This window comes from Vombatus ursinus, unplaced genomic scaffold (assembly GCF_900497805.2).
Source record: "Vombatus ursinus unplaced genomic scaffold, bare-nosed wombat genome assembly UNPS02015030.1, whole genome shotgun sequence".
NCBI classification, from domain to species: Eukaryota; Metazoa; Chordata; class Mammalia; order Diprotodontia; family Vombatidae; genus Vombatus; species Vombatus ursinus.
In genome coordinates, this window is record NW_020954808.1 from 1,127,005 (window position 1) to 1,137,256 (window position 10,252).

The following is a 10,252-nucleotide window of genomic DNA, read 5'->3' on the forward strand; positions in this document are numbered from 1 at the left end:
TTCTCTTCTCTTCTCTTCTCTTCTCTCCTCTCCTCTCCTCTCTTCTCTTCTCTTCTCTTCTCTCTTCTCTTCTCTCTTCTCTTCTCTTCTCTTCTTTTCTTCTCTCTCTCTCTCTCTTTCTCTCTTTCTCTCTTTCTCAAAGCCAGAGATCAGGACCATGGTGTCACTAGCAGATAAAGAAACCCTGTCCCACTCCCCATCCCAGGACAGTTCTGAGCCCCTCTCTCCCTTGGAATGACCCCAGATCCCTCAGAGCCCAGACTGTAATGCTTAAAATAGCCACACGGTGGTGATACAGGAGCAAAAAGGAGTCCTCCTAAATCCCTAAAAGGCCAGTCTCAGGATCTCAAAGCCCCTTCCTTAGCCACCACCCAGGGTCACATGGAAACTCAATGCCCTAAGAGCTCTGGCAAGAGGGCTGATCCTCACACCATTGTGTGTGTGTGTGTGTGTGTGTGTCTGTGTGTCTGTGTGTGTGTCTGTGTGTCTGTGTGTGTCTGTGTGTCTGTGTGTTTGCAGGGTATTTGTGCTTGTCAGCACTAGTGGGTCAGTCCACACGATCCCAGAATATTAAAGCTGAAAGGTAACTAAAATCATTGGGTTTTAGCACCCTCATTTTATACCGATAGAAACTGAGGCCCAGAGAGGGAAACTATCCCAAGGTCACAAGAATCAGGAGCAGAGTTATAGAAACCCCAAGCACGCAGGGAGAATTGGCAGCCATCTTCCTCCCCCAGTTCATCACAGCTCTCTGTCTCCTGTCCATTCCCTAATTCCCCATTTTTGGAAAGAGAAGTCTTCATCCAGGGCCCCCCTTGGGGAGGTCATCAGCTCCCAAGGATTTGAGCATCATTGAGATGTGGATGAGGGTACATGCCCAGCCCTAATCTCTCTCCTGAGCTGCATCACCAGCTGCCTGCTGAACACCCCCTAGCTGTTCTGGAGGCATCTCCAGCTCAACATGTCCAAAATGGAACTCAGCTTCTCCCCTAAACTCACCCTTCCTTTCTCCAAACTTCCCTGTTTCTCCACCATTCTCTTAATCACCCAGGTTAGTAACCTTGGAGTCATCATGGCTTTTTCTCTTCCTCACCTCCCATGTCCAGTCAGTTGACAAGCCCCATTCATGTCTCTTGAATATGTCCCCTTCTCTCACTACTGCCAAACCAGCTCAGGCCCCCCCTAACCTTTCCTAGACTGTTAAGAATTTCCAGTCTTTCTCCTCTCCAACCCATTTGTAGATGCAGAAATAGTCTCCCTAAATCACAGGTCTGGCAATGTCACTTCCCTGCTCAAAAATCTATAGTGGCTCCCTATTAATTCTACAATTAAATAAGAACTCCTGGGCTGGCCATTTAAGCCCTTTCCATTTTTCTTTTTGGAGGCAATCAGGGTTAAGTGACTTGCCAGGGTCACACAGCTAGTAAGTATCTGAGGCTGGATTTGAATTTAGGTCTTTCTGACTTCAGGGCCAGTGCTCTATCCACTGTGCCATCTAGTTGCCCTTGTTTCGGGTCCTTTCTAATCTGGTTGGGGCTGAGTTCTTCAATTATTTCACATTACTCCCATTCATGACTATATCCCAGCTGTTTCCCAGGGAATAGAAGCAATTGAGGCAGTTAGGCGGCCCAGTGGATGGAGAGCTGGACCCGGAGTCATGAAGATGGAGGTCAAATGCTAGCTCACACACCTTCTACCTGTGTGACCTTGGCCAAGTCACTTTAACTCTGGTGGTTCCTCAATTGTTGAATGGGAATAATAATGGCCCTTCTCTCCCAGAGTTATGAGGATTAACTGAGAAAAGACTTGACCTTAAAACCACCCTCCAACACTTTGGAGCAATGTAACCCTGGGCAAATCACTTAATCTCTGCCTCTCTTTCATGATCTGTAAAATCAGGTTAATAAATCCCACTCCTAAAGGCTAAGGGAGAATTGAGACAATATTGTAAAATGTTTACAAACCTTAATATGTTATATAGATGCTAGCTAATATGAGGAGGAGGAAGAGGAGTGAGGGAATAAGCATTTATTAAGCACCTACTATGTGCCCGGCATTATTTTGGGCACTTTACAGATTTGATCCTCATCAACAACCCAGTGAGGTAGGTGCTATTATCCCCACTTTGAGGAAACTGAAGCAGACAGAGGTTAATGCCTAACATGCATTCAGAGTCCCACTTCCGGTGTGCATACAGGCCCTCCTCCAACAGGGAATGCTCTTGCTTCTCATCTCCCGTTGCTTCCATCCTCGATAAACCCCTAAGCTCAGCTCAGGGGCCACCTCCTATTCCATCTCAACCAGCTGCTGCTGTGTATATATCGCATATCACCCAGCAGAATCCAAGCACTTTGAGGGTAAGGATTATTTAATCCTTGTCTGTGTATTCCCCGTGCCTAGCACAGTGCCTGCAACGTGGGAGGGTGTGGAAGTTAGAATTTAAATGAATGGAAATTGATCGTCCTTTCAGAGCGAATTTCTCCCTCTCTGTGTGGGCATCCTGCCAGTGGCTTCTTCTTTCCCTTACTGTTGCTTTCCCTGGCTCCTTCCCTTCCTCCCACACTCCCTTTCTTCTGTCCTGAGGCCTGTGCCTGGCTCTGCTCCTAGTTTGCTGTCTCTCTGTGCCTCTGTGTCTCAGTCTATCTCTGTCTCTATGACAAGCTGGGAATAATCCAGACGAGGGTGATTGGGTGATCAGGACATCGGGGTGTCTCCACGAGAGGATCTGAGGGTGTTTAGCCTGGAAAAGTGAAGACCCGGGGAGGACATCATAGCGAACTTGAGAATGAGAAGGGCTGTCTGTCAGGCGGAAGCAGCGGGATTTGCTCTATTCGGCCTGGCCCCACAGGGTAAAACCAGCTTCAGTGCATGGAAGCTACAGGCCGAAAGATTGAGACTTGATGTAACGGAAAAGTTGCTCTATCTATTAGATGCCCAGCCCAGAAGATGAATAGATTGCCTCGGGAGGTAGCGAGACCTCCTTCACTAGAGGTTCTCCTTCAAGAAAAGACTGAGTATCACTTGTCAATGTTATTGTGTGGATTCGCGCTGCATCAGATGACCTCCGAGGAGCCCTGCAGCTCTCAAGATTCGGCCGCTGTTGTGTTTCCAGGCAGCGTGGTTCGAACACTGGCTTTGGAGACAAAAGACCTGGATTCAAAGGGCATATCACTTTCGCCTCTCTGGGCCTCAGTTTCCTCACCTGAAAAATGCGAAGGTCGGACTAAGGCCCTTTCCAGTTCTGTCTATACACATCAGGGTGTCTTTGTGTCTTTCCCTTGGTCTCCCTGCGCACGCCCCACCTCCACTTAATTCCCCCAGTCTCCAGGGCAGGTGCAGAGCTGGGCCTCCAAATGATCTTGTGCCCCCCAGGGAAGAGAACTGGTCCACATCCTCGAGGGCCTGGGGGAAGACCAGGGTTTGGAGCACAGATCAATCTCGGAGGCGCCCTGGGGCAGCGGCATCTGGGAGGAGGAGATCCCCGAGGACCTAGAAGAACCTCAACCAATCAGGGGGATGCCCCGGGGAGCTGGCGACAATAGAAGGTGGGACCGTCTAGGGGAGGGGTCTAGAGAAAGGGGAGGCACAATGGGGGCAGGGCCTAAAATTAGGGGTGGGAGGGATGCAGAGAGAAGGGGGCGAGAGTTCTCAGCTCACCCATATTCAGTGTTTATTTATAGGGGCTGAGTCAGCGGGCGCCAGGCCGGCTATGAAGTGGGGAGGGCAGAGAAGAAAGGGGGGGGGCCCTTCCTTCTGCCGGCCCGGAAGCCGGGGGGTTGGGGCCCCTGGCTTAGCGGGGTTTTTTTGGGGGGGGGGAAGCCTGGCGCCCCCCCAGCCCCAGCAGTTCCAAGCCTGGGCTGGAGGGAGGGGCAGAGAACAGAGAGAGTAGAAGGTGCCGGCGTTGGAGGGGGAAGGGACAGCGGCTCCAACATCTGGAACACATCAGAGGCAACTGGAGCCGCCAAGAGGGACCAGGGCCCCCAGTCACAGCGCGTTCTGAGGGAGTAGTCGGCGCCAGGACCCTGGGGGGCGGCGGCGGGGAGCGGAATTGGGAGGCGAAGCATAGGGATTCCTTCCCCAGGCCTGGGGAGGAGGGGTCTGTCGGCCGGCAGCTCCCTCCCTCCCCTCTCCAGCCCCTGGCGGACCTTTGGGACTCTAACGTTCTGAGGGAGATGGGGGCAGGCTTCCCCTCCCCTCTCCCGGAGGAGAAAGCAGCGTCTGTGCGCGGGCGCGGAGTGGGGGCCGATTCCCGGCTTCCAAGCCGGCCCCAACATCTGCTTCTCATAAGGCAGGGGCTGGGAGGCTGAGCCGCGGAGAGAGGACGGCCTAGCCCTGCTCCCCATCCCCCAGTGCCAGGTTGGGGGGGCAGGGAAAGAAACCTAGAAACCCGAGCAAGATGAGATGTCTGTAGCGAGCTGAAATCCTAAGTCTCAGTATGGTATTCTGTATCCTGTGTCCTCATCGCCCCATCCTGGCTGTTCTCGCTCCTCATCTCCACCTCCCAGAAGCCCCTAGCTTCCTTCAAGGCTCAGCCCAAGCGGCGTCTCTGAGATGAGGACTTACGCTTCTACGTACACAGCTTCTTTCCCCCGATAGAGTGTAAGCTGCTTGAAGGCAATCGGTCAACAAGCTTTTATTATGTGCCTGCTATGGGCCAGGTTCTGTGCTAGGCGCTGGGGACACAAAGACAGAAATGAAAAGTCCCTGCCCTCAAGGAGCTTCCATTCTTTCAGGGGAGACAATGTGTACATAAATAAATATATACAAGATATTTACCAAATATTTACATGGCCACGGGGTAGGGCCACTAGCAGCTGGGGGGGGGGGGGGGGGGGGAAAGGGGAAAATTAGGAAAGGCCTCTTCAGTTGAGTGTTAAAGGAAACTAGCTAGGGCTTCTGGGAACTGGGGGTGAGAAAGGAGAGCGTCGTAGGCACTGGGAAACGACTTCTTGGTCACCTAGTGCCAATCACAGTGCCTTGGAACATCGCAGGAGATCAAGAAATGCTTGTGGACTGAGCGATTGGTGAGGGCAGCTACTGTGCCCATCTAAATTTAACGAGTATCTCCCTGCCCACATAGGGCACATGGTGCCCTCATTAAGTGGTCATAGGGTGAGATGGATGGCAGGACCACAAGCCTTGGAGCTGAAAGGAACACTAGGGGCACCAGAGACGTAGGAGAATAATCAAATGTCAGGGTTGGGAAGCATCCTGAGAGACTCATCTCGTCCCTTTTTTTAGAGACGGAGAAAATGAGGCTTATTTCAAGTACCCCCCCACACACACACAAAAGGCCTTTCCTGATTCCCCCAATTATTCACGCTCCCCACCCAAATTACTTTGTATTTTGTATGAGAGGCAGCCAGCAGGTCAGAGTGAATAGACAGCTGGTCCCCCAGCAGGAAGACCCTACCTTTGACATTTCCTTGGCTGTGTCACCCTGGACGAGTCATTTCAATTCTCTGAGCCCTAGGCAACTCTCCAAAGCTATAGTTTGCAGAGAAGGTGTAGCCCTGCAATAATAGAGGGAATGTCCTCACCTGGGAGTTACCTAAAGCGACGAGATCTCAGTCCCTATCCTTACTTTGTATTTACTTGTCTGGGTACTCTGCCTGGGTATTTCTGCCCAGTACAACGTAAGTTTCCTATCTCTGGGTCCCCAGCTGCTAGTCCAGTGCTGGGCACTTAGTAGGCACTTAATAAAGGACAGTTGACTCGAATGGAATGCTTTCTCTCCTCACCTCTGCCTCCTGGAATCCCTAGCTTCTTTCAGGGTACAAGTCTGACCAGATGACTCCCCTGCTCAAGAACTCCTATGGCTCCCTACTGGCCCACTGGTGCTTCTCTTACAGGAAGCCTGGAAGCCCTTCTTGGTGTTTTAGTTATTGGTGTGATTGATTCCTCTTCCTCTAACTGTCATGTTTATATCCATCTGTTTCCTCCAGTAGAATGGGATCGCCTTAAGGGCAGTAATTGTTCTCCTCTTTGTATCCTCAGGTCATGAGGCAGCAAGGCTAAGGGGTAGCCAGAAAAGAAAGACCACCTAGGTTCAATGACCACCTCCAACACAGCCTATCTGTGTGAGCCTGGGCGAGACTGAACTCCTCAGCACCCCAGGACCTCGAAAGAATTCTCTAGAACTAGAGGAGGCCGAGGAGATGCTTGTCTGAAACGGCACAGGATGATTCCCACACCAATTTAACCACAATTCGGCAGCCTACAGTTTTAAAGGGCTGCCTAGAGCATTGAGAAGTGAAGCGACTTGCCCAGGGTCATACATCTTAGGTGGGTCAGAAATGAAATTCGAACTTAAATCCTTTTGGCTCCGAAACTGGCTCTCTATCTGCTGCGCTACAGAAAAGGCATTTTTCAAAAATGCTTATTGAATTAGATTGGAAGAGAGTGAGCCACGGGTGCCATCTCTGTAGGGCCACCGTGTCAGGAGCAGGGCCAGAGGAAGCCACCACCGGGATGACACTGTGGATTTATTTACAAAGAGAATATAGAAACAAACAGGGTCTGGCTCCCGTGGGACAAGGGTGGGTATGTGACAGGATAGCCATCCTCCATCTTCCCACAATCCCTTGCCTGGGGAGTCGCCGTCATTATAATAAATACAGCAATTTAAAAAACAAAACTAATTAAGAATTGGTGCCCCTCTGGCCTCCTCCCTCGAGCTCTATCCCTGAAAATATGTTCCTTCCCACCCCCACCCCGTTTTACTTCTCACCCAAGGTCACCAAGAAAGGGCTAGGAAGCACCAGGGAGCTCAGGCCCTCAGCTGTTTTTCAGCCCCCAAATTGGATTATAAACAGAGCGATCAAAAAAGATGACAGGGAGGCTTAGCACTACTGGACTCAACACAGTGTACCCCGTCAGAGGTTAGGAGAGTTTCCCCACGTCATCTACTGGCCATCTCTGTCATCTCGGTGACAGATAGGGTAGGGTTGGGAGAGTGAATGGAAACATGGCCCAGCTGAATGGACCGTAAACGGACCAGTGAAGATGGGAAAGGGAGAACACCCAAAAAAGAAGGAACTTGGTGGGGGGACCCAAACTTAGAGGATTTCCTTGGCCAGAAAGGGATAGGAAAGTAGAGACCCCTTCAGTACAGGGCAGGGGCTCCTTAGAGGCTCCTAGGTTCATAGAATGTCAGAGCTGGCAGGGACCTTAGAAATTGGATGTCCAACCGCCTCACTTTTCAGAGAGCGGAAGGGACTTGCTCCAGGTCACTCAGCTAGCGAGTGGCAGAGGCGGAATTTGAACCCAGATCTCATTCCAAATTTCTTTACACCATGCTGCCTACTTCACTGAGTCCATTCTACAGCCAGGGAAACAGAGGCCCCGAGTTCGCCCAAGTCCACGCCGAGAATCAGTGGGCGAACCCTGGCGTCCTTGGCTCCCAGTCTAGTCAGCCAAAGAAGGGCTGGGCAAATCGCCTTCGCGCTGCGCCGGACGAGCTCACACTGTGGTCATGACCTTCAGCGATCCTGAGCGGAACCGTAAGATCTTCTTCTTGAGCGCATGGGAGGCCTTGATCTTGACGAAGACCTTCCCCTGGCCTCCCCCCGGGCCTCCGCCAGGCCCGGCCGCCGCCGACGCGGCCGCCAGCTGCTGGGGCCACACCAGGCCGCCGCCGCTGCCCTCCGAGTCGCTGGAGGCTGAGCTGAAGGCGAGAGATTCGCCGTCACTGGCGCTCGACTCGCTCTCGCCGTAGGCCGGCCCGTAGCCGCTGCCGCTGCCCCCCAGGGGGGGACCCCGGCGTCCGACTGCCCCGCCGCGGCCCGCCGAACACTCCGAGTCGCTGCCGGCGCAGCCGTAGAGGAGGCGGCGCGGAGGGGCAGGCGAGGGCCCCGGGACCCCTCCGACAGCCCGGCCCCCGCCCCCGCGAGGCGCAGCCTTGACCCGCCGCCCGCCCTCGGCCTCCTCGCCGCTAATTTCGGCCGTGGAGCGCCAGCGGCGCGAGGAGGCAGGGGCTGCGCCCGCCGGGGTCCGACGGGGCCGGGCCGGCCTCGGCTCCTCCCTCTCCACCGTATGGTACTTGGGTTCGCCCGGGCCAGCGCCTGGCCTGTTCAGAAGGCTGTTTTCTGACTGCGAGCGGGCGGCCTTCTTGCCCCGCGGGGAGCCGCGGCGGGCCGCGCCGTCGGGGAACCGGCCTTTCCTGGCGCCTCCCGGCCGGGGCCGCTCCCTCGGAGGCGACAGCTCCACGCTGCGGCCGCGAGTGAGCGGGGGAGGCGGCGGGCCCTTGCGGCGGGCAGCGCGGGCCACTGGAGGCCCGCGGACTCCTCCGTGTGCCGCGGGGATGTACTGGGCCTTCACCAGCCGGCCCTCCCCCGGGCTGGGGGGTGAGGAGCTCACTGCGGGCGCAGGCTCGGCTGGAGGCGGGCTGGAGTCCCAGGGCGGCCAGCCCCCAGGCCCCGGCGAGCCGCCCACGCTGGGGTGCGTCGACTCCTCGGACCGTTGCCGAGCGCTGTTCTGCCGTCGGAGGGCTGCGGGCGGCTCGGCTGGCCCGGGGCCGGGACTGGTGCGGGGCTGGCCCGGCCCTGGCCGCCCACGGAGTCGCCGCCGGCGCCGCAGAAGGCCCGAGATGTAACTCTCCAGGTGGCGACCAGGGACAGCGCCGTCCGGGGGCCCAGCGATGGATGAGTCCGGATAGAGGCGGCCGCGCAGGCGGGGGCTCTGCAGGGCCACTGCATGGAGCGGGCTGGGCGACAGGAAGGAGGTCACGCCCCCGGGCCCGGCCTCCTGGGGAGCAGTCGGGTAGGGAGCCGAGAAGGAGCGAGGCACCCCTACCTGGCCTCCCGCGGAGGCCTCCTGGGAGCTGGGGCCCGTTTCTCCTGCAGGGAGAGAGGAGACGAGAAGGGGTGGGGACAAGGCCTCCTCCTCTCATCCAAGGACACTTCCCCCCGCCCCCGCCCCCGTCTCTTGTCTCTTGCCTCACTCCATTCCCTCCCCTTCCCCCCCCTCCCTTCGAGTGAACCCATGAAGTCAGAATTGGAAGATATTTAAAAGACCGTCTATCTTAGCTCCATTATTTTACTGACAGGAAACCAATCATACGAAATATAGCTTTGGAAGAGATCTCAGAGAGCATCCGGTCTCTTCATTTCGCAGATGAGGAAGCCGAGGCACCCCGAGGTCCTGAAGCTTGTCGGGTGCCGAGCCAGAACTCCCAGAACGCCCAGGTGTCTAACCCCGTATTCAGAATACCTTCCTCTGCACTGCGGCTACTCCAAAAAGGCTTGACTAGGAGACTTAGCTAGTCGGTGAACGAAGAATGGTTCCCTTCCCAGTGGGGTGGCCGCTGAAGACAATTGTTCAAGTTCTCTTTGCTCTTTCTACTATTTACCAGTTGGGAGGGCAGCTAGGTGGCTCTGGATAGAGCTCTGGACTTGGAGCCAGGGAGATCCGAGTTCACATGTGACCTCAGACACTCACTGGCAGTGTGACCCTAGGCAAGTCTTTAACCCTGTTTGCCTCAATGCATCGTAGAAGGAAATGGCAAACCACTGCAGTATGTTTTCCAAGAAAAGCCTGCGGCCATTCGGAGGTTCTGTAGAACTGGTCGCTGTTCCTGTGGTGGAATTAGCACCTCTGTAGACTGAGGACCTAGGTTCAAATCTCACCTCTGACAGTACTTGTGACCTAGGGTGAGTCAGTCAGTGTCCCTGGGCCTCAGTTTTCTCATCTGTAAAAATGAGGGGGTTAGACAAGACGGCCTCTAGGTGGTAGAATGGATTGGGTGTATTTGGAGCCTGGGAGACTTGGAACATTTCAGATACTGGCTGTGGATCCCAGGCAAATCACTTCACATCTAAGCCTCAGTTTCCTCATTTGTAGAATGAGAATTCTAGTAGCGCCCACCTCACAGGCGTGACCAATTGAGATAAGTAAAGTGCTTTGCCATCCCAAAGCGCTGAATTGCTCTTGCCCTTCTTTTTGCCAGAGCCCTGGGCCTGGGGTCAGGAAGTCTCCTCTTCCTGAGTTCAAACCTGGCCTCAGACACTCGCTAGCTGTGTGGCCCTGGCCAAGTCACTTCACCCTGTTTGCCTCAGTCTCCTCCTCTGTAAAATGAGCTGCAGAAGGAAATGACAAACCACTCCAGTGTCTCTGCCCAGAAAAGCCCAAATGGGGTCACGAGAGTCGGACAGGACTGAACGACAAAGTGCTTTGCAAACCTCGAAGCATTACGTTGTTCTCGTTACCTCCAGCTCCAGGTAGATGGCCTCTTTCCGCTCATTTTCCCCAACCC

The 10,252-nt window shown here is 54.8% G+C and overlaps 2 protein-coding genes across 2 annotated transcripts in view; both read right to left on the reverse strand.

Annotated features, from left to right (window-relative positions):
* LOC114031031 (guanine nucleotide-binding protein G(I)/G(S)/G(O) subunit gamma-8) overlaps positions 1 to 10,252 on the reverse strand; it is a 16,608-nt gene that overhangs the window by 5,533 nt on the left and 823 nt on the right. The window lies entirely within an intron of this gene.
* LOC114031030 (dapper homolog 3-like) overlaps positions 6,473 to 10,252 on the reverse strand; it is a 12,314-nt gene continuing 8,534 nt past the window's right edge. Inside the window, exon 4 of the mRNA XM_027846032.1 lies at positions 6,473 to 8,837. Coding sequence (XP_027701833.1) covers positions 7,462 to 8,837 — 1,376 coding nt within the window. The 3' untranslated portion in view covers positions 6,473 to 7,461. The remainder of the gene's footprint in view (positions 8,838 to 10,252) is intronic.